The 25,096-nt window shown below is 39.8% G+C and overlaps 1 protein-coding gene across 2 annotated transcripts in view; it reads left to right on the top strand.

Annotated features, from left to right (window-relative positions):
• The window catches only part of schip1 (schwannomin interacting protein 1), a 269,246-nt gene that overhangs the window by 83,362 nt on the left and 160,788 nt on the right, over nucleotides 1-25,096 (top strand). For both annotated transcript variants that reach the window (XM_017308280.1, XM_008425832.2), the window contains exons 7-8: nucleotides 250-324; nucleotides 1,816-1,951. In XM_017308280.1, coding sequence (XP_017163769.1) covers nucleotides 250-324; nucleotides 1,816-1,951 — 211 coding nt within the window. The remainder of the gene's footprint in view (nucleotides 1-249; nucleotides 325-1,815; nucleotides 1,952-25,096) is intronic.

Genomic DNA, 25,096 nt, shown 5'->3' with positions numbered 1-25,096 from the left:
CACACGCGCACACGCACGCACGCACACACACACGCACACACGCACACACACACACGCACGCACACACACACACACACACATTCATAATGTAATACATTGACTGAGCTCTCTGCTTCTGCGGAGAAAACAGGCACAAACACACAGACAGTTTTTCTGCTCTTGGGACCCAGTCGTCGCTGTTTAATTACCTCTAACCCAGATTGAACCTGTATTTCTGTGTCCTTTGACTGTCCTTTCTCCCCTCCCGGCCAGTAATCATCTGACTATGGACCTGGACAACAACATCAATATCAACCTGCCACCTATGGAAACCAAAGTGTTGATGTAAGTATTCGTTTCAAAAGGCTAGCCAGTAGATTCAATTACAGCATGAAAAATGTACGCACTTTCATTCACATGTTTGCATTGTGTCATTTTCTGACCATGGAAGAAAATGTAAAGTAAATTTACCTCAAAAGGCTGGTATTGTGTATTTTCCAGGAACATAGTGCCATTTTACCACACAATCAGTTAACTATGTTACTTTCTGTTGTTGCATCATTGCTGTATATATCAAACATGACTTCATAGTTTGACACTTTGAAATTGGACTTCTGTCTCTTTAAGAAGTTCCTGCTTTTTCTGACACTCCAATTTCATCACAACAACACTTCTCATTATGCCGTTTACAACTGTTCTTAGGAGCTTTGGTCTGAGACGTAACTTGTATGAAGAGCTCCTCAAATAAGCAGGTTAAATCAGGTGCTGCCACTAGTCTGGAGGAGCTGAGTGGGGAAAGTGCAGTGTAAGAATGCTCTGGTGAGGCAGAAGTTTGGCTGGGGACTGAAACTCCAAGGAGGAGCTTTCTGGAAATAGGCAGCGCTTTGTGGGATCAAAAGTTTTAGGCACACTTGAATTTTTGCCGCAGGAAATTAAAGGATTTCTCAAACATGCATGAAAGAATCAAATTTAACCAGTGACAGTAAAGACCAGAAGGAAAGCCTGATGCAGTTTGAATCGGCGTTTTTGCATCTTCAGTAAATCTGGAAAAATCTAGAATTTTATTTAGGTATTTTACAGTTCTGGAACAGTGTGAAAAAGTTTAAGAAGATATTCGTATTGTCAAGCTCTTGCTCCGTAGAGGATGACGCATATCTAAGTCTTGAAAAACCCCTTGCTCCACCCAGACTGCACATCGATCTACCCAGTCATCTTTCCATTTACTATCCATTCATCAGTTTGTCTTTGGAACCAACTTTCCATTGATCAGTCGGTTCACCTATCCATTCATCTATCCATTTATGTTTTCATCCACCTATCAGTCCATCCATCCTGTTGTCTGTCTTTCCATTAATAGATCATCCATCCATTCATCCATCTGTCAATTTAGCCACTTTAACCACCCTTCATCAATCCATATGTCCATTATTTTGTCTATTCACTCATTTATTTATCAGGTCATCAATGTTTTTGTCCATTTATAGATCTGTATGTGTGCCAATCAGCCCATCCAAATATATGTTTATCCATGCTCTGTCTGTGGATTCATCCATCCATAATTTCAGGTTGATAGATGAAACCCTTTAAAGCTTAAACGGAAAATAACTTAAGCGTAAGATTTTATATTTGCACTGTCGACTGTCTTCAGTCTTCATTGCTGCACTCCCGCAAGGTTAGAAAGTCACAGCTCCGGGTGAGAAAATCCTCAATTTACAAGTGTTAGTAATCGACTCATGAGAAAATGTGCTCCTTTAGCTGTGCAATTCTTTTCCAGGAAGCTTGCATCATAATCCTCTGTTGTGCTTCGTCACGTTTTGTCTTCATCTCGCTGCGTAGCATCCAGCGGGCTTGGCGAGACTTTCTGCAGAGACAGGAAGTGGAGAAACGGAGCCCCTCCCCACCATCGCTCTCCTCCTCCGACAAGATGAGCATGTCAATCAGCATGATGACCCTGTCAGATGGCAGCACCCCTGTAAGTCATCCGAGTGTCACACATACTCGCCATTAAAATATCGGGCATGCAGATGACATGTCAACATGTGTTTATGGCGGCTGTGTGAGTGTGTGTATTAGATAGTTGCACAGATGTGACGTTCTGCTCGCTGCTGCTCGGTTTTCTTTGCGGTGGAGGAAACGTTTCATGAAAAGATGCTGAAAAAACGTTACATGTTTTTTGCTTTATTTCAATATAAACACAAAGTCGAACTGACTTTGTGTTTATTTTTCTCCAATTTTTCTCCAATTGCCCTGGAGAAAAATGTCTCCAGGGCAATTACGCAGACAATAGCATTTCGAGTACAGGTGGAAAAATAAGTGGTTTGATCAGCTCTGCCTCGGTAACGCAGACGACTTGTGTTTCAGGTTGCTAAAGAAAAAAACAAATTACAATGTTTGGGCTTATATTGAATGTTTTTCTTTTGCTAAGTTTATGTCAACTTTTGCTCCATAAGGTGCACAACTTGTGCTTGGCCTTGATGATGAATATAATAGATGGTTCTGTTTAAAATATATATGACTTTGGATTGTCTTGCCGTTTTATCCTCATCAGCGACTATTAAGCAGACACTGCTTCTGGTTGAAGACTCCGTAGTTAATTACTTTTTCCACTTACAAATGTTAAATGAGAATAAAAACACAGCTGGCTAATGAGGCATGGATTGCATGTGTGGGGTGCAATATAATCGCTTGTTAAATAAGTAAATGTTGCATTTTATTTGGATCATCTTAAATTTCTATGTGATTCACCAGTACAGTGGCACTGCATACAGTCTGAACTTCTACTGTTTTGTGTGTGTGGGATGAATATCTGACCCTATTTTAACTTTATTTTCATTTTAATGATGAGTTTCTAACACCTGTCTGAAGATCTTAGAGTTCAAACGTTGTTGGGTCCTACCTAGGGAAACCATTCATGTAGTATTGAGTTTGCCCAGAAGAGGGCAGCAAGTTCTAGTTAAAATTCTCTCAGATTGCAAACTCAAATCCAATCCCTTCTCAAAGAGTAAATATAAAAGGATTTAATCAAAGACATTCACAAAAGCACACATTTTCACCCAGCAAAGACGCGGCGACAGTAAAAATCTGTACAACAGCCATTCTCATTCAGACCGACTCCCCCCACCTGCCACTTCACGAAACCGTAGATAAATCCTCTGGATTTTCTCCACCGCCTCCATTGTGGTCATTATAATTCTACGCCGGCATTGTCTGCACGCTGCTGGCTGAATGGCAAGTGTCTGTACACTTACCTGCTAATCCCTGAGGCTGAAGTCAACAGGCGGGTTAAATCTCAGAGATGGCTAGGAGTGTGAGATTTGGGCTGTAGTTGTCCGCTCAGTTGCTGCTGTTTGATTTAGATTCTTGTCGATGACGAAGGGGTTAGATCGTTTATGACAGAAGACAATTGAGAGTGGCGAACAGCAGAAATAGGTATGTGCTGTCAGATACCCAGTGGGTGTACAGTTCATAAAGTCATCCAGGATTGTTTATGCTGCACACACGTTCTTACGGTATATAGATATATAGAGCTCCCTATATATCTATATAATATAACAGACAGTGGTTCTAGTTGAGATCCTTTGGGAAGGCAGGGAATTGCTTAGCTCAGTGACTTGGACCTGCTGACAGGGGCAGATGATCATCACTGAGAGAAAGTCAGAGTGAATTGTATGAGTGCATTAGGACCCTAAGGTCAAAGGAGATGGAGCAGACGAGAGGAGGGGAAGATGAAAAACAGACTGGTTGAATGTGCTGATCCTGTAGATCTCTCTCTCTCTCTCTCTGCATCTCTCTCTCCCTCTTTTCCTCTCTCTCTCTTTCTCTCCCTCTCTCTGTATCAAAGGGAGGCTCAGCTTTTCTTTCCATATTGAGTGATTCAGTTTTTTTTCCCCTTCCATACAGTTGATGGATTACAATAGTCCGATATGAACTCTGCCTCGCTTCGCAAACTGTCACTCTCTGTCTGTTTCTCCCTTTCTTCTCGTTGAAATATTTCTTTACAGTAATGCTTTCGGAGGGCGCTCTCGGCTCCCCCGTGTTTGAATTTCTCCCAGTTTCATTTCTGTTGAGCCAGCTATTCATCCTCAGTGTGCACAGGCACAAACACAAGCACTCACCAGCAATGGGGTCATATTTTTTTTCTCTCTTTCCATGACACACAAAGATGCAGAAACCATCTCTAAAGTGATTGGATTTGTAACCTTTGTGACTTCAATGCCAGTCGTTGACAAAAGCAGACTGTATAACAGAGCCTAAAACAGTGTCTTGGAAAAAATATGTACACTCGGTTTGTTTGCTTTTTTCACATCTTGACTTGTTCCAAAGACAAACTTTCCTGTATTTTTTCTCAGAATTTTTTAGTGATAGTCCAACACAAAGTAGTGCATAACTTATACATTAGAAGAAAAACGGATTATTTAAAAATGTTTGCACTAGATTTGGGTCATAAATCGGTTTTATTTAAAGATTTAATTTTTGGAAAATCTGGATTATTTTTATTTTTTTTTATTTTTTTACACCAATGCACTTCTTGGGTTTCCGTAGTTGTCAGCTTGATGTCAACACACTCATGGCAGCCATCCTGTTTGACAAGTGTGTTTTACAACTTCTGATTATTTGAACCTTGAACTCAGGTCAACTCTGCAGCAAGACTGAGGAGAAAATTATAAGAAGATGAGGTGATCTGAATACAGGGCATTACTGGTTCAAGTCCTGTTAGAATCAGCAAGAAAATTTGTTACATTTATTACAGTACAAAATGTGCAAATGTTAAAGAGGTATGAATACTTTTGGAAAGCATGTGTGCTAGTGTCTGTATGAAGGGACTTTTTGTTTGTTTCTTTGATCAACATCAGACTTTCGGGTGCAAAACTGATTTCTCACGCTGTAACTTGGATATCTCTCTTTGTGATCGATCCCTGCGCGCTGTAAATAGCACCACTGAGGGAGGCAGAATTATGAGTTTCATTAAAGGGGGAACCTAACAAAACTCTGGCCTTTATGCTCAGATATGAATCAGCTGTCTAAATTTTATTGTTTCATCATACCGTACCACGTCGGCACAGCCAGCCAGACCACCAACACGCACACATGCACAGGCGAGAGGCGCACGGACACACAGGCCACTGCAGCTTCAATTTTACACTGTCTAGAAGACAAATGCCCTTTTATTATGAGGCATCAATCAAACTGTGTTTGGGGGTGAGGTAAATGTTTTTTTTTTTTTTCCAGCAGCGTTGCCTCTAAATTGCATGAGGAATGAGAATCCGGAGAGGACGCTCCGAGATGCTTGGAGTCTGGACATTAGTTTTAAATCCAGTTTGTTTTTAGGATTTCATTCTACATTTTGCATTGCGAGTATGGGAGCTGTCCATTGCTTTGGTGCTGATCGTACATCTGGGGTGTAATAGCCGTGTTATGACACTAGAGGGAGGCCTTGTCTCGTAATGGCTGGTTTGTGTTCTGTCAGCAGATTGTTCGAAAGGAGCAGCATGGTTGACATTATTCAGAAAACAGGAAATTCAAGACCTAAAGAGGAAAAAAAGCATTAAACTTTTCTTTTCTACTTTGTGTATGTGAATGCATAACTCAGTTTAATTTCCTCTCCTGTTTTGTTTGGAATATAAAAGGAATTAAATCATGGAAAAGCCATAAGAGCTGAAGACATCCGTTAACTGTCTATACCTGCTCGTTCATGTGGGTTATCAAGGAGCTGGTGACTAAAGTCAGGTCGTCAATAGACTTGAGGTACTCCATGTACAGGCCATCAGTCTGTCACAGGTCAACACAGAGAGACAAGGGACAAAAAATACACAGACATTTTCTCTCAAACTTATACCCATCATGCATATCTCTTGATGGTTTAGCGAAGCCCGAGTATTGGAAAAGAATCCATGCTTGAGGTGGCCAGGATTCCAACCCAGGACTGCTCTGCTCCAACGAAATAGCGTTAACAACGCTGACTCCATCATGGAGTCAGCGTAAAATATTTTCAGTGATATTACTTCAGGTCATCAAAGGCAGTTTTGTGCTTTGTTGGAACTGAGTGTTTATTTTTAGGCAGTTTTTTTTTTTTTAGCACGGTTGCCTTGCAACAAGAAGATCTCGTGTTGGAATTCCAGCCTGGGGTCTTTCTGCCCGGATTTTGCATGATCTCCCTGTGCATGCTTGGGCTGGCAGATCATTTCACAAACAGCCAGTTGTAAGTGCTAAAAACAAAAAAGGCATTGTTTGGGGAACCCGTCAATCCAGTCGCCATGTTGTCCACAGGAAAGGCAGAGGTAATTAAAACGTTGTTTTGTGCAGACCAACATGATGGAGAAAAGCATCATCACTGGAAAAACTGTATTCTTAGAACATCTAAGGGTTCCTCAAAATGAGCCAGAGAGTATCAATGAAAAAATGTCTAGATTTCCCTCTTGGCAAAGTAAAGGTACTGGGCACACACACACACACACACACACACACACACACACACATCCTTGTGCTTCTATGAAAACTGAGAACTTTGTGTTGACTTCCATTCATTTTTCAAATTGCATTTATGCCTAACCCAAACCCTAATCTAAAAAGATTAAAATCTAATGCACATCAGACCTCTAAACCTAAACCCTGAGCCTAAACAAGGGAGTCCACTGTATTAGGACCGAACTCTGGTCCCCGTAAGACCCATCAGTCTTCAGAAGGTTAGTAAATGTGCCAGAAATTGTCCTATCTAGCAGTGGTCCCCAACCCCCGGTCCGTGGACCGGTACTTGTGCCCGGTATGTGGCACATACCGGGCCGCGCAAGAAATAGTGAAATATTTCTGTTTTATGTATTATTTGAGTCTCGAGGATCTTTTATTTTGAAAATCCTTTAACCGGATTCTCTCGGTTACTTGCGTGCCAACATTGAGCCCACAAACATCAACATGAGTAAGAAACAGATCAGATGTCTTTGTAAAGTTTCTTTGCAAAGGGGAAAAGGCCCAGAGAAGAGACAGGAGAATGGATTTATCCCAGACCGGTAGGTGAGTCCCACGTTACAAGCCGCTCTGCGTAACATGCGGCGACCAGCTGCTAATGAGGCAATGAAGCTTCAAACTGCTTCACCATGTAGAGACCAAGCAGGCTGTGGATATAAGCAACACTTCAGGTGTCATCGTCTCCCATCACTCCCAGATGGGACCATCTCGTTGCAGAGAAACAAGCTCAGGGCTCCCATTAGTCAATATCGTGAGTTAAAATTTTCACGAAAGTAAAATGTTTGTTTTTGTGGCACATCTGTATCTTATTTTGAAGGGATATATAAACGTTACCATAGCGACCAGAGTCAGAGCGTTTGGGCAGTGGTCGAGAGAAGAGGAGTAGAGCTTGTGAGCCTTAAGTCTGGTTTAGACGGCAAGATTTAAGAATTGTTGGCCGATTCTCCAAACCTCTGTGACCACAGAGCTGATAAAAGTACAACAGGTTCGATCGGTTCGTGTGTCCAAGGCAGGAGCAACACGAACCGATTCCAGTCACGAACATTCCGATTACAGAGGATAATCCAGTAAAACCCCAAACATAGTGGGAATTTAGAATACGGATGAATATGAAGAAGCAATAGTGATAGTTTGTGGAGTCATTTTAAGAGATAAAAGACGCAACAAAAAGAAAAGGCGGTGGATGAAAGACGACGGGAGCAGCCGCTCTATTTGCTGCACTATAATTTGGAGGAGAATATGTATTTTCATTAGTTAACATTTTTAACTGAATAAACATAATAATGATCTTTAGATTTAATAATAAACATTTCCACATATCATCTCCGATATCCACCGGACCCAGTTGCGCGATATGTCAGCTGTTTGGGATTCCCCTCTGTTCTTACGTCACCTCGCTTTTTGATTGGCTACCTGTCACATTCAGCAGGTCGTATTCTCGTTCCCAGTCAGGGAAAACCCCACAGGCTGCGAAAAAAACTCCAAGACAACCCAAATTGGGCATATTCAGGATTTGCGGGAACACCTCCTCATGTGCCCCCCACCCTCCACCCCCACCCCCTGGGCCGCAACAAAATTTTCCAAGTCTTGACCGGTCTGCGGTAATAAAAAGGTTGGGGACCGCTGCTATATAGGATAGTTAAACAAGGTAAACACACAAGAGTGCCTGAGTTTTGCAGAAAAAGTATTGAACTTTAAATTTAAATCTGCTTTCAAACATTCTTGAGAGACATCTTTTCAAAAGCAACAGTGGACAAGGGTCAGACAAACTCTTAGGCGTTCAAAGAAGACAGTGTATGGTTAATATTATTTCAGATCCAGAGTTTGATTCTAAACCGCATTTAAATTCTAGGATTACTCTTTGAACCAGTACTTCGTCAAATCCCCCACTGAGAACTCAGCAACGTATACTCTTCATAGCATTTATATTTCCCAGAGCTCTTCAGAAGCCCACAGACGAATGACTGATGCACCAGTGTACATGTGTGATGACTGGTGAAGGGCACAGAGGTCCAAATGAGCCCATCTGTCCTGCTAAGGTGCCTTGAGACCGGACCGAGCAGAAGTGGGGTCGTCTCTTCTGTCTGCCAGCTGCTGTGCGTCTCCTCCTCCCATTTCCATCAACTCTCCTTCTCCCCTCCTTCCCTTTTCTGACATGTTAGAGCTTATTTCTGGCCTTCCTCTTTTTATAGTTAATGTCTCATTTTCCCGTCTTCTTCATAAAGGATATTGCTCTCTCTCTCTTGCTCTCTCTCTGGGCCCCTCGCCCACTCGCTGTGTTTCAGTCCGTCTCTTTATAACTCGCTCACCCTCCCACTGTTCTCTTGGCTTTATCAGGTCAGGCAGCTGCTACAGTGGCTGCAGCTGTGGAAGCCTGGCAGGAGAGATAAAATAGGTTAGGCAAAGTTTAGGAAACTTTCGCAAGGTTACTGTATGCCCCCCCACCACCTCTCTCTTTTTGTGTTTGGCACAGAGATACGAGACATTCAGTGGGATTGTGCTACACATTTAGGTCCTCAGGTTAACCTCCGGGTCTGCGCGGAGCTGTCCTGAAATAACCCACTGACTTTTCTGCAGCCGCCTCTCATTCATCACTATACAATGCATTAGAGGTTCAGCAGATTACTGAGCCAGCAGGCTGCGCTGCTTGTACCCTCTGCCGAAGCATTTAACCTGTCACGCTGGTTTTACCCCCTTCTAATCCAGTGTGGGGAACAAATTGTTGCTCCATCAACGAGCACACATATTTCTAATCTGTGCAGCCTTAAAAAAAATAATAAAATACAACATTTTATTACTGTAAATGGAAGAAAGTAGGGAAGCATGTAGGTTTGTGTCACCGAAATAGAACAGTGACTTTGCCTCAGGCTCACTGTGCCCCTGTTCTATTGTATTTACAGTACGTTATCCCCATGGTGAACCTTTCCCTGTCAGGAAGACAAATGGAAATTTTTAGTTTGGGCTCTTACAGTGTTCTCTTAATATGAATCAAATACAGCCTTGTAAAATTATTCATACCCCTTGAACATTTTTCACAATTTGTGATGATGCAACTCCAAATTTTGATGTGCTTTACAGGGATATTATGTAAAATATCAATATATACGTTATTTATTTATTTATTTATTTATGTATTACTTTAGAGAGCTTTATTGACAATAACCAGATAGGAAATGGGGGAAGACATGCACCAAAGGTCTGAGAGTCAGCAATCGAACCTGGGACGGTTGCATTGAGGACTACAGCTTCTCTACTTGTGGCGCTTACTCTTCCTCTACACCAGGCAAATTTACACTTGAATTGATATAATCCACATCAAAAGTGTCCTGTGCTTATATATTAAGTTTACCCAGGTCAACATTTTGCACAACCACCTTTTCTTCCAACAATCACTGCAATGTTTTGGGTTCACACATTTACAGAAGAGGCAAAAAATAATAATTTTAGACCCTTTTTTCTTTTGCACAGATATAGCAGCTGTAAAGAGCAATTTTCACGTCTTGCTCGCAATTGGATTTTGGTCTGAACTTTGACTGGGCCATTCTAAAGCTTGGCCTAGAGTTGCTGTGCCTCATCAGAAGGTGAATCTTTCCCAAGTCTCAAGTGTTTTTAAAATGTTTTCCTCCACCTAGCTTTTGGCACATAGGTCAAAATGTTTCATCTTAGTCTTACCTGGTCACAGCACTCTTTTTGTCTTGTGTTCTAGACGTGGCTGGTGTCAAACTACAATCTAGACTTCTTATGTCTTTCTTTCAAAAAGGGCTTTCCTCTTCCCAGTCTTTCAAAATGACCAAATCGCACAGCTAATAGTTGTGGATCTTCTCAACTTCTTCACGGATCAAGCTGTCAATTTAAGTTCTCTAACATCTTCTGGTTAATTTGAAGTTGTGTAGTACAAACGATTCTCAGATGCTTGGTTATAATGTTTTTTTTGTAAACTAGCCCTTCTCTGAACTTCCTCTACTCCCAACCCAGCTTGGTCTTTGCTATTCATAATGCTGTTTATTTTCTATTTTTTGTGAGACAAACCTCCAGAGCTTTTATAGAACCACTGTATGTAATATGCAGGTAGTCTGTATTTACAGACTAGGTGGTTTCTAAGGACTACTTTCTAATTTTGTAAAATTGATTTAAAAACCACATATTTGAACTAACTTTGTGTCAGCGTGTCACCGTAAAATACATGGAAGTTGTTGCAGAAACATTACAAAATGTAAATCAAACTGTCTCAACTAGTTTTCCATCACTGTGAAGAAATAGTTTTTTTTCTCATTATTCCTTAAAGAACCTCAGTGTTATATGTAACCATCACATTGCAAACTAAGTCAGTGCTATAGCATGTAGCCACCTCAGCCTTTTCCACTTTCCACTTCATTGTGGAGCAGAGCATTCCTTTAATGATTTATAGTAATTATGCAAATGAGACATAAGGCCTTAGAAATTAATGCTAGCCCCCACCGGTCTCTTCATCGCCGGAGGATAGTTGTAACTGGAGCCACCGTTTTCACAATCCTGTTACTGTAATACCGAGGACAATGCAAAATAAAACCCAGGTTAGGAGCTTAAGGACTGCCTCAAATTAGTTTTGGGTTTATTTAAGTCTCATAGAGGCAGTTCACGTGTTTAATCGTTTCTTTTCATTAGGTGTAAACGATTGTAAAGGTTTCCCCACACATGGGTTGTAATCTGTGTCTGCTCCTCCGGAGTGATGCTGTGTCTGTGGGCTGCAGATTTCATTGACCTCCTCCTTCTTGTCGGAGTCTTTTTAGCGAGATAAAATGCTCGGCGGGGTGTGGATGCAGGTGTGGGTGTCTGGGGTCTTTGCTTTTTTTTGTCTGAGTTAGCTTTGCCGCCGTGACAGGCCTGACAGGATGCAGAAAGAGTGTCCTAACACACCAACCGGGTTATTGATTGGCTGATTCATTAGTGATTTCACACCACATTATACAAGACAGGCCGGGTTTTAAATACGGTTGCTTAAGAACGTCAAGTCCTCCAGGCAACGCCCAAGTCGGAACTGATTGAAAAGAATGTCAGTGCACCGAGTTTTCCCCGTTGAAGGCTTCAGCCGCCCCTGCAGACATATGAAGGACATTCATATGACTCTTATAATTATGTGTTCAGGAGATGGGGCCCTGTGTGTAATAATGTCTGATGGGGGGCAGCAAGGTCTGACTGTCTGCTAATCACCTGCCAGCAAAGTGTCAAGTTCAACATGCGCCCTTTCACACCTGGGACCTGTCATGTCATCCACTCTCTGAAGTGTGTAAAACAAATTACCTCCGTGTGACATGCCTGATGTGATACGGGTATGAGTCTGAACCGGATGGGCGCGGATCTAAATGTACAGCGCCTCTTAAATAGTGCAGTGTCACGGCCATCGCATTATAAAAATGGAATTACCTTTAAAGGCAGATTAATCTGATTTCAAACCCCTCGCAGTGAAATCTACACCGTCTTCTCGTTTTGTTTCTCCTCAGACAGTTTCAGCACTTACTTTACAGTGACGTCACCATGGGGCTCTGCATTGTCTTGGAAGCTCCACAGGAGGTCACTGTTCTGCTTTGTAGTGGCCAAACGAGCAGGGAGGAGTTCAGCTCCACTAAAAAGCCTCTGTCATACTGAATCTCCTATCTGCTGTGGAGGGCATTCTCTATTGGATATCAATTACAGTATAAAGCTGGAATTTAAAGTGCACGGTTTCAGAAAATGTGATGCAAATTGCTGCAACTTGCTCACACTCTTTATTCTGCTGCGACACTTGGAATTTGTTAGCACGCCTCTTCTCTTTCGGTTTGATAACACCAATCAAGAGCCTCTTACTTTCGGACAAAACGTCCTCACGTGAACTTTGCGATTCCAAAAAAAAAGATAGGTGGTGCTGCTGTTTATTGCTAGCTGCTCTCTTCATCTCTCCTCTCCCTCCTTCCTTGCCTTTTTCTTTTTCTCCTTGAACCTTTTAATTTCACGACACTTGAATGAAATATTAAAGAGAGCTTCAAGATGACGTCAGACTTGCAAAGAAGCTGCTGGGTTTTTCCAGCCAGCTTTCTATTTATAAATCCCCTCCCTCCCCATTTTATTCTTCAGCTTTGTCTGATTTTAATATCGGCTCCAGTTTGGTTTGTAAGCATGTTCACATCCGTTTATGTTACTAAAATATGCAAACAATTTAGAGTGATGCCAATAAGGAAGATTTAGAAATAAGATGTGGAGAAAGTACATAATGTCAACCATTCATATCCGGTGTTGGAGCATTTCTGCTACAACATATGCTGTGCAACAAGTTGTCATGGAGATTATTACCACTTTCCTGTACAAAGTCTCGCACGGCAGCCAAACTTGTAGGGCTTTTCCAGCCAGAACCAGTTCACCACTGGTTCTACACATGAACCGGCCTGGATGTCCACTACTTGACAGTCAGAGCCAAATCATTAGCTCATCATAAAAGTTTCATTTATTTAATGGTTGATCTCTTCCCTTATTTAATTCAGTGTTTATGTGAAGGATTGGAGTGAGATTTATAGACCAATAAGCTCAATTAAGTCGGTCCAACAATCTTCTAAAATGTCCCGAATTTACTACTTTTTCTTAATAATTGAATAATTGGTTGCACATCTTTATCAAATGGATGGTAATGGTCTGTCTTCTACAATCTTAAAATATGTAATCTGTCTCTTCTTTTTAACACAGATACACTTGATTAATAAAGTCTAATTATAGATGGTGTTTCTATGAATCTCTGAAATATTTTGACTGATTTGATTAAAAGGAAGTTTTTATGTAAATGCTGTTGGGTAGCATTTACCAAAATAAAAAAGTGTGTCTCAGAAGCCCTTCTGTAGTTCATTAACTCAGCACTGCCAGTGGATTTGTGTTGCCACCAATGCGACACTTATCACAGGTGAGAGAAAAAAACCACTCCATGTTCCCGACTGCCTTCCTGTACAACCGGTGCAAAGCTGGGATGATTCCTAATTAACTGGGAGAGCAGAGGTGTGCACATACACCATCACCTACACAGGCACATAGAAGGAAGAGAGAGGTAAGGAAAAATGTGTTGCTGTTCATCTGTTCATGACACAATTTTTTTTTTTTTTTTTTTTTTTTTTTTTTATCACACACATTGTACCTCGAGAGCTGTGAGATCTGTGAATGTGGGGAGGGTGCAAAAGAACAGCCTGCAGCACTGTTCATATCCAGCCTCATTTAGTCAGACACCACTCCTCTATTATCAGCAGGATCATTATCCGCTCAACTTCCTGCCCCGACTGACTCACTCCGATTGGGACTTAGGGTGGAAAACTGAAATATCACATGCAGCACTCATGCTCACCTACAATTCCTGTATTCTTTTTACACGAGAACCACAGAACTAAAAATAGTTGCCTTCCAAGCGTGTGCTTGCGGAGTATTTTTTACAGTTTTCCTGTGGCAAAAAAAAAAAAAGACAAAATGAGGTTAGGACTGATGTTTGTGTGCTTGAGGACGTGCGTGTTTGTGTGTGTGTGTGTGTCTTAGTCCTGATACCATTGAGGTGTAGGCCGCTGCTGAAGACTTATCTGGAAGAGATAAGAGAATGTTTGCATGTTATGTAAATGAGCTTAATGTCTTTTGCTTCATCTCAAAGTTAGATATCAAATCTAAGTCAAGTCACAGCAAGTCAGGTTTCAGCTCTTCGCCACAAGTCCAAATACGTCTTAATGTTTGAGTGGCAAAAATAAATCTGGTCTCAACTGTTTAAGATCCAAGTCTAAAGATATTTTAGGTCTTTTAAGGGGCAGGTCAAAATGAAGTCTTGAACATTTTCTCAGTTAGCACACCTTCCCAATTCAAGAATCACAAAGGAGTTTTAAAAAAAAAAATCTGCAAACTAACGCCAAAAAGAAAACAGAAAACAAATGTGGAAAAAAAATGCCCCACCCAAAATCATAATTCAGACGTAAGTCTAAGTCAAGCTTAAAGTTTTATGCCCCATGTCAATGTCAAGTTCCAGGTCTTTGAGGTGCAAGTCTACGAAGATACCACAGTAATTTCTCCTAGTCTTTTTAAGCCAAGTTAAATCTCATGTCTCTGATTGCTGAAATGAACACTAACATCAAATTCCTTCCATTTTGCAATCATTGCTGTATGTAATGCAAAATTTAATTATCGTTCACAAGCAAATGAAATTTACCATCCCTACAGTTTTAAGAAAATTCAATAAACCATTTAAAAAATTGCACTATTAGCCACAGTGGGTAATTTTAAATGAACAAGGTTGTGAATAAAGGTTCAACTCTAAATAGTCTAAAATAGTAGAAATAATTCAATACCAGTTCATGTCTTATATCAATAAGGAAGTACTTTTATTTTAAAGAATGAAAGTACTTTAAATAACGACAGTGAGAAAAGTCATTGTACATAACTTGTTAGTAAATTATAATGCGAGAACAAACTTTAATGAATTGCTGTGGACCATTAATCTCTGTACGAACGTCTCTGGGTTTTTACACCAAGCGTACCTTTTAACAAGCGAATGTGTGTGTCCCTGTCAGAGTTCACAGAGCATTAACCATTCCAACACTGCATGTCTCAACAGGATAATAATTAGCCCCAAAAAGATCAGCGAACGATGGCAAACGAACCCTCTACGCCGCCATCCTTCCTCATAAAGAACTCCTTCCTTTGACTTTCCCTGCTCTTTCCTCGTCAAAGTGACAGCTTTCTTCCCCCCACCATGCCGCTGTGATTTTCTCTGACTAGGTCTGAAGTCATATTTCTGCGAAGTTCTCCATGTTGTTATTCAACTTGAACAATCCCACTGCTTATTCAGCCCTGAGAGATCCCACTAATAGTCACAGTGAGTGCTGAGGCATGGAACGGTGGGTTACACTAAACTGACTCTGGAAATATAAAAGACAGCCCACATACGCTACCAGACGTGGGCTGGCTGCGTGTCTGCGTGTTTGAGCGCGCGTGCGCTTGCTTGCTCTCTCAGATGTGACCATCTAAGCTGTGATTTTTATTAGAATACTGAACATTCAGTCTGTTTGAGAAGGAAAGGACAGAGTGAGACTAGAGGGGATTTTGTTTCTCGGTTTATTGGCTTGGCGTTTAGAGCCTGAAAAAAAAAAAAAAGAAATCCCGAGAAGAACCAAAGAAAGAAAATGTATTGAACAGAAAGGAGATAAAAGGAGGAGGGAAAAATATTCTTCTTCCCACTGAGTGGTCTTGTCTCCTGAGAAAAAAAACTGATTTGTGATTAATAGAAAGGCTTCTTCTCTTTTTTTATTCCCTCTTTCTTTCTCCTCGTAACCTAACTCTCTCACCCAGAAAATCCATTTGGGTAATGCTTTCTGCATACAAGGATTGATAAGGGACTAGATAAAAGGCAAAGTCCTCCAAGAATGTAAAGACAAACTACAATGTAAGGTAAATCTCTACTTTCTCTACTACTACTCCGCATTTTACATGATGTCAAAATAAAATAATTTTTAGTCACTTAAGATTAGCTACTGTATTTGGTTAAACCCTTTTCACCTCTGCCTACAAACCTACCAGAGAACTGAAAACACGGTTTTGTTTTGGCCATTGTAAATCAAATTGACTTTATTCCCCTTAAGCCAATTTGGATTTTGGTTTAAAGTCGTCGTCTATTTGGAAGAACCACTTGTGCCCGAGCCTTAACTTTCAGGCTGCTTTAAAATTTCCATTCCAACAATCCCTCCCACAGTTAAACACCCACACAGCATGATGCTGCCACCCCCGTAATCCACAGTCGTGATGTTCTCTGGCATCCAAGTTTATTCATTCTGGCATTTTGCAAATAGAAATAATTTTAGCAACTCTGACTGGGGTATCGAGGCAGCGGGGCAGTAATTGTGAGGTTTTTGAAATGGCTCATTTTCCAATTCCCAAAAAAGCATTTACTAATTGCCAAAACAACTCCTGCGTGTGTTTTGTAGCATTCAGAGTGTTTTTTGAAGCAGTGAAGACCAAAATGGAAGTACAAAAATGTACAGGAAGAAATATTTTGCATACTACGTCCCCTTTAAGATGAATAAAACTCTGTTTCAACGTAGCTTGTTTTAATTTCACCTATCCTTGGTATTTTTATGTTTTTAGCACCAGCCCATTTAAAGGTCCCTTCAGCTATATGTTACACATTAACTAGGCAAGGTGTCAACTGTAACTTTTAGCTTAAAAGTTTACTGAGACACAGGATGACAGAAAAGCTGGAGAAGCTGAGACTTCCAGAGCTTCTTTATGCTTTATTAAGCCAGTAAAATGTCATCAGCCATCATTCTTATCATCACCAACTCATTACGCAGCGCTGTACTGATATTACAGGCCAACCCTGTGGCCTTCTTATTCGTGCAGTGAATCAGTGTAGACAAGTGCAGAGAGAGACATGTAGAAAGATGTAGGTGGAAGTTGGTCTCAAAACGCCTTTAAAAGTGAATAAGTAGCACACTGTGAATGAAAACAGGTTAGGTGGGGGAAATGGAAAACAAGACGGAGAAGTTGTAAGCTAAGTAGAGGTTGAATAAGGGTGAGCAAAAGTGTCAGTTTGCGACACCTGAAAGATCAGAAATCGGTCGAGCGGCGTCGCAGGCGCCTGTCACGAGCAGCCGAGCTTCGGCTTATCATTCACACGCGTGACATTGCTCTGGGAAAAGCAAGCTGTTTTTTTTTTTTTGTGTGTGTCAAGAGTAAGGACATGGGGGTTGGAGGCGTAAAGAAAAAACATGGTAATTGGGAAGAGAGGCAGCATTTTCTCCTCAAAGACTGGCTGTTGAGGCGGCGTGCTTTGATTTTCAAGTGAGCTGTCATATAGTGTTGGTGGTGAGCAGGTGAGAGTGCCACGGAGAGGTGAGGCACGCCACCAGGGTCAGGCAAATGTCAGAAGGAAGTTTGCGGAGTTCAAGCTGGTTATTTAATGGCATTTGTGGAAGTTTAAAGAAAAGTAATCCATTTTTCCCCCCCCACCAGTCACTTAGAGGAGTGGAGATTCTTTATGTGCTTAAAGTCTTCCAGCAGCAACTATTAGTTTTGTCCCAGGGGTCTCCTCTCAGTCCTTCATGGCCAGAATGCATTAAAGGCTAGACTGCTCCGGACCACAGTCGGTGCTGCTTAAATTACCTGAACTGGCCGGTCTCTTGGACGTTTTATTTTCTAATGTCCTCATTTCAGCTGCCCTATCTCCTGGACGTAATGTGTACTGTAGATGGATCCAATTTGGTAAAGCAAATTAGGTTTCCAGGGAGCTGTAATTCTGCCCGCATCAAAATTGTTGCTAAATAAAAAGTGCGTCCCATTTACAATACAGATATTGAGTGTTGGAGTTAAATATTAGCATGCCTAATTTGCTTTATGCTATTGAATCCCGAAATGCAACACTAAGTTGTAAGGACCGCCGGGTTATTAAAAGGTCCTAACCGTTTATGTATAGGAATAAAAGGCGGTGAGCATTTGGGCAGACAATGGCTGAAATGTGTCGTATAAAAAATGAAAATAAATAAAATGACAGCAGACATTTTTACACCATCTGCTTCAAATTGTTCCTAGAGATAGACTCAGGCAGCATGTCTGGACCATGAAACTGACGAGGAGATTTCTTTCCTCCAGCCATATTCATGCCCTTTGGACGGACGGATGCACAGTTTGCTTCTCATTGTGGCACGTTTGGCCAATTTAGACTTCTATTTAAATTGTTCACGTTAAAACAGTTTTTATATTCACTGTGTTTGTCTACCCAAAAGTAATTTTGAGAGCAAACTGAGTGATTTTGCAGCGCAATTTCATGGATTTCTCGTTTCAGAAAATTATTCCAAGCTCATGTTGATCAGGATGTTTGAAGTTCTTCTCTGTCGTAACAATCTGAAATATGTTTTTAAATAACATCAGGTGAGCTAAATGTACTATCGCTGACCTCGATAGCTTTATCCTCACTTGTTTTCAAATATAAATGGGACCTGGAAAGCCCTACTTTAAAAAGTTGCTTTTTAACTTATCTCATTTTAAAATATCTATTTAATGTAGGGCTGAGCATTTATCGAATTGTTTATCGCGATAAATTTCTTATAATTAGAATTTTTATTCATTGTCACAATTTACAACAGCAATAATAGGATGGGATTATTTTCTCCATTGTTTGCTAAACACAAATACCAATAGATTTGAAAATATGATAAAAATGCAGATACTGTGAACAGTTTAGTGATACAAGTCACTATGTTACACTATGTGACTGGGGTCCTAAAGAAGTGTATGTATATGTATGGATATGTTAAAAAGAGCAGTATTTATGACTCTGTGTTTGTTGTACCATGCAGTCACAGCCATACATTTACCTAAAAAAGTCTTATTGTGGCTTTTATTGAAATCACAACAGTGCCACAAAATAATATTGCAAATATCCAGAAGCAGTTTGCAAAATTTCTATTAAAACTTTTCTAAAATGCTTTCAGCAGCTGAACAGCTTAAATCTTTGGATTTACTGCATGACTGTCACTCAAGGCACCAACACATTTTGCCGAAATGTGCAGACCATGTGTTGTTTAACTTAATAAAACTATTGCTTTTATTCTGCTTTTAGTGTTTGGTGATATCGAGCTTGTTTCCCATAACACCCTGCGTACTCCCAGCTCCGTGACAACAGAGGCTGTCCCAGACAATACAAAATGTGTTTATATTTGCATCAGCTATGATGCATCTAAACAGAAAAATGCTTGACAGCTTTGATACGAGAGTTTCTCAGTTTCAGAATCACTCATTCACCGAGTTCATGAACCGAACAAGAAAAAAAAAACTTGGAAGACGGAGAGAGAATAAAGTCATACACGAGAGCTGCGGTGTGTGTGCGTGTGTGTGTGCGTGAGCGAGCAAGTGCGAGGAGTACAACAGGAGAATGTGTAGGAAAAGGCTTGTCTTCATGAACTCTTTCATTTCTGAAAAGCTTTCAATGAATCCCTGCTCCTGTGGGGGCAACAGAAGTTTTTGTGCTGAGGAGAGGGATCCGTCACTATTGTGGCAAAGCCATTTTTATCTACTTTATTGTAAGCAAAACTCACTTGGGGCCAACAGAGGTAGAAAGTTCAGCAGGTAGGAGTTTGGAGAATTTAGAGACAGCCATGTTTTCCCCGTGCCTGTCGTTTTGAATTAATCACAATCCCAGAAATGATTATCCTGCTATAAAAAATAAAAAAAAGAAAAGAAATCACTACTATGAGTATGTTTCTGTCAGTTTTGTTATTAATTTACCGTCTCTCTCTTTCTGTCCGTTTGCTCCAGCAGCAGCTCAGCGTGCATAAATAACCCGCTGGATGACTTCCATTTTCAGTCGGCAGCTGGCAGCTTGAAAATGGAGTCGCACTGATACAGTGAATATATTCAAATTGCACATCATCAATCACAATAAACAGTATATACGATTCCATAGCACAATCCCTTATTATCATAAGCCTCAGAGTCTTCTACAAATTTATTGCGGTGCTTTTGCAAGTACTGTTTTAGTGGAGCAATGTGCTCTGCATGCATAATACAGAACTTTTTTTTTTCTTTCTATTCATGCAACATGGCTCAGTCGGGTCAGAGCCATCTTGTTCAGTGAAGGGAGGAACCAAAACAAGCTCGTTCACTATGTTTCAGTCAAATGACGAACGAACAAATAAGCATTAATGTGTTTAATAACAGCTGAATCCTGCATGTGACATAATCCTGAATCCTGATTCGACGTATTAATATTAGATTTTGTTTTTAAAGGGATGTAAATTTGCCAACTAGAATTGTTTGTCTCTACCTGAAAATGAGACAAAAACATGAAACCATCTCTCGAAAATGTTTTATTTTTAATATTAAAGTCAGCCTGTGCTAAATAATAAGGTTTTTAAAAAGGGCAACATAAACAAAATTAGAAACCAGAGTTAAAAAGAAAAAAAGTTTAACATGCAGTAGCTCTGGCACTTTACCTGCTGCCTTTCCTTGTGGGGACGTGCGGCTGCTGCATCTCCCACACATCTCAGCTTGTAGAGGAAGAGGGTTTATTTATAATTTAAGATCCTGCTGCAAATGGCACATCTGCATTTGCAATTTGAAAAAGACAGGTTTACATATTAAGATGCCTCTTGGAAATAACAATGCTTCTGTTTATTGTCCCGTACAAATCACTCGGGCTAACTTGGAGAAAAAAGCTGCGAAAATAAAATCACCTGCAACAAGGTCATATATAAATATATAAACTTACTGTTTTTATAGTGAGGTTGTTGAGTTAATAAGGATGTGACCATGTGGGATACTTTAGACAGTGGATAAATCTTTGACTTTTCACATCCACATGGTCTGGCAATTTAAAAAAAACACTGATGTCACTGCAAAAGTAACTTATTTTGATGTTTTGTGTATTACACAATTAAGTGTATATTAAAAGTGACAATGTCCCAACTTATTGACAGATATGACATTACTGGATATTACAAAAAAAAATAAAAATCTTTATCCAACTAAAAGTGACTTTATATTCATCATCACTGTGAAAAAGATGAGAATCATCTTCCCAGCAGCTTTAATTGTCTTTTAAAAATGTTTAAAAGAACAGTGTACAGGTAACTAAACAAATCTCACCATAATGCTTAAGATTAAGTCTGCAGCACCTCATCTGATGACTTGACTTTAACTCAGATCTTTATCAACATTAGGAAATGGATGACATATTTATCTCAGATATATGGACGAGCAAATAAATATTGAGTGTGCAGGGAAAGTGCGAAAAAGAAATATGGAAAGAAAGAAATGGACTGAGCCGTATTTACTTGACTAAATGCTGGAAGTGTTCATAGCCACTACTTTTTGTGAATGCCTGTCTGCTTGAATATGCTTTTAAGTAAAACCTACTGGACCATGCACCTCCATATGTCTGGCCTTGATGCAGTCGGGGTCTTTGAATTATGGACCACGATTAACTAATTCAGTTTTCGCTAAAGCGGGTCACTCAGCTTGAACGCAAGCTTCATTCTGTCTTGTTCTCCACCGCCAGAATGAAAAGCATGTCTGCATTTTTAACGCCTGTTCTGTTTCACGTAATAAAGAGCCTAGTAGGGAATTTATGTTAATTATGTGCCTTCAAAATAAAAGGAAACCAGGTGTTTGTAATGCTTTGAAATCGTACCTACAAGACAGCAACAGTACAGTGAACTGGAGTTCAGCTCTGTGCAGCTTGTTGTCTCATTGGAGAGAACACAAGGCACGATTGTTTTGTTGCATTTCAACATGTTCTGAGCTGAGGAATGTAAATCCTGGACGGGGGAACTCTTTTACCACCTACCAGGTGTTCAGTGTGATTAGTAGGAGGAAGATTTGTGTTGTAATCGAGCCATCAGAAAGCTGTTTGTTGGAGATGATCTTTGTGGCCAAACTCCAATGTTTTAAAAAAGTTTGCCAATGCAAATTGCGCTTTCTTAAAGAATAAAGGAAATGCATTGCATTTTTTTCTAGCCTTCTTGCCCTCAGTTGTCATTATTTATTTATTTAAAGACTAGAGTTGATGTCATGCCAACAGGGTTTAGCCACTATTTTAAAACAAAAACGAGGCAAGTTTAATTGCCCAGCACCTTTCATGTGAAAATTAATTCAATTTGCTTTACCTGGATTTAAAAAAAAAAAGATAAGAGATCACATTCAATACACAAAACATAAAAGATAAAAATGTTGACAAAGTCATTGTGGAGGTGACATTTAGATAATGTCTTAAGCGTCATGGTAATTCATGATTCATGATTAGCGCAGGTGATGACTTTTTTTTACAGGACATAGATCTCTTCTTTCATTCTAAACTCTCCAAAAGGCAGCAAACATTTCCAAATCTGGCATGTTCAATGACAGGGTGGCCTAAACATAAAAAGATCCCAACATCTGACTGTGATCCTGCTGTCAAGTATTGGCTTGAAAATAGAAATGGAATAAAAATATCCTTTAATGTCCCTCACTGGAGAAAGTCAGGTTTATTAGCATTAGAGTGATAGGCGAATGGAAGCACAGAGATATACAATAAAGGCAGCAAAAACTGTAGAGATGTGCTTGACAGTATGGGCAAACTACTTTTAAAACACACTGCACATAAGAGCAGCATACTCACACTCTAAAAACTTTCTAAAGGAGTAAAAGAAATAATATGCAAACTGTGCCTTATGTAATCTGTGCACAGCATTATTTGAAAGAATGTGGAAAACTGTAAATAATAGCAGTAATATGAACAACTTTTAGACGTAATTTTTATCTCGGCAAGCAAGTTGAAGTGGATTTACTAATGTCATCTTAGACCTTCTTGTCAGTGTTGTGGTGTGACCGTCATCCAGAAGAGAGTGCCACTCGTTAAGCGGTGCCAGTTGATAGTGAAATAAAAATGGCAGGGCCATACTAGCACAGGAAAGAGAAACAGTCTGAACAGAGACTGGTGTGGGACGCAAGATGTACTTAATGCGGTTCTGTTTAGAGATATAAACACTTGACAAGGCTCTTAAGTTAAGGAGGACTAATTACCTCTCCTCCTTTTACTGTTGCCTTTGATTGTTCCTATCAGATACTTTTTCGTTCCTTATATTTCTCATGCTCATTGTTTCCGTTTTAAATTTGGAAAAAGCAGGCCCCAATTTTTCTGCCCATATATCCTACCCATCTTCCAAAAGGAAGGTTAAAGAGAAAATGTGAAGGATTGCATCTTTAATGAACAGTTCCAGTGACACCACTTGCTGCCAGATTGCATAGTTATGCTCAATCCATCACTAAGTGAACATTCCCACTCTTAGCTTGAAGCTGAGATGTGAAAAATCACCACTGACCTGTCCCTTTTTAATACTGAAGTCATCAATTCATTACCCCCCCTTATCTTTCCAGAGCCTTAATTACATGGTATCATTTGTGCTATCTGACATAGTGCCCATTCCTTATTTCCATTCAATTATAGATGAGCGAGATAAGCCTTTTAATGAAAAAGAGAGGAACTGGTGGAGGTCACAAAATTTTTGGAATATAAACATGTTGAAATATGACTACTGTTTTGCACTAATGATATTTATGAACTGACCAAAGACACAGAGACATCTCCACCAGATCTTTTAGCTGAAAAAAACAAAAAACAGAACTACTGCAGAGTAATTTCAGGCTTTAAACAGAAAAAAAGCACCTAAGGAAAACAAATTTCTTATTCAACTCATACAATGAGTTTCTGTTAATAACTTGGGCTTAAAAAGAGAATAAATATTGCATTGTATGGTTGATTAATCCATTTTACCAACTTACCTCCCAGGACTTCAAGACTTTTTCTGTGAAAAGAAGAGACTCAATAAATTCAATTTCTTTTATTAGAAATCTAAGAGTGTGCATCTAAATGGAGCAACTGATTAAATAAAATGTGGGCTGTAATGCATCACTGTTCAAAATCAAGCAGACTAAAATGATACACTTAGTGGATGTTCCCCCCTGACTCACCAAGAAGGCAGCAGCCAACTGCAAAGAGAGGAAAAAGCTCACACTTTTTGCTTGACAGTTCCTGGAAGTTTGGCGAATCTGCATTTATTCCTGAAACAGGAAATATCCATCATCCCTGGAATGTTGCAGAGCCAAGGTGCACCACATCTCTGTAGCGCTCACCGAACCAAGTCAGTTTCCCTGCTTCAGGAACATGACTGTATTGTCAGTTGCCCTTTCTATGAGGTGAACATCTCAATGCATGCAATCAGGTTTCCCCTAAATCATTTATTTACTGCATAGCAAAAAAACTTCAGGTATTGGCTCAGGATACACAGGAAGAACTACAATGAAGAATTGTGATGGGATGCTTTTATTTCCACATTTGATGGAGTTAAAAGCATTTCTTTTTTTTTTATTTCACTTTCCACATTTCCACTTTTGTCTTGATCAGACTTAGCAAAAAATATATTTAAGTTTTATGACATAAGAATATATAGAAATATGACAAAATTTCATGAATTCATATCTAGAACAGAAAATAAGTGCATCAGCAAAACAGGATTGCCTAAAGTTTCAAATACCTAAAGAAATTTACAAACATATTAAATTAACATACAAATGTTATGTTTACTGTAATTTTATGGATATTGTTGAATTCTGCTTTTTATTTGCTAAAAATAATTAATTCTTTCAAATAAAAAAGTACAGATACTTCTCACCTGGCTGCCAATGACAAAAACTAGGGGGAAAAAAGATATTTTCTAGTCATCCAAACCACTGAAAACACTTTTGCCGTACAAGTCACCTTGAACCCATCATCTGTACTCTGAAATTTCCACACATCAACTATCAGTGTGTGCAGGCAACATGGGATTCAAGATTTATACCAGCTAACCAATAAGCCACTGTTCCACCTGCATAAAGTTTCATTCTGATTCTCAGTGAAATGAATAAATATTCCTGGATGAAGTTTTCACCCAGGGTAGTTTTTATTCTCAAGATGTGACCCAGCAAAGGTCAGATTCTGTATAAAACATACAACATGCACCACTTGGCTTCTAGGTTTAGGTCAAGAGTTAAATTACTAAGTCCTTGACTTCAGGTCACATCACTACATCAGTGATGGTACATCAGAGTACCATCACTGATGACTGATGTAGTGATGCTTTTGTTGTTTTTGTGCTGATCCCTGTGAGAGAATTATATA

Source organism: Poecilia reticulata, linkage group LG13, assembly GCF_000633615.1.
Source record: "Poecilia reticulata strain Guanapo linkage group LG13, Guppy_female_1.0+MT, whole genome shotgun sequence".
NCBI lineage: Eukaryota > Metazoa > Chordata > Actinopteri > Cyprinodontiformes > Poeciliidae > Poecilia > Poecilia reticulata.
This window is presented reverse-complemented; position numbering and strand designations above follow the sequence as displayed.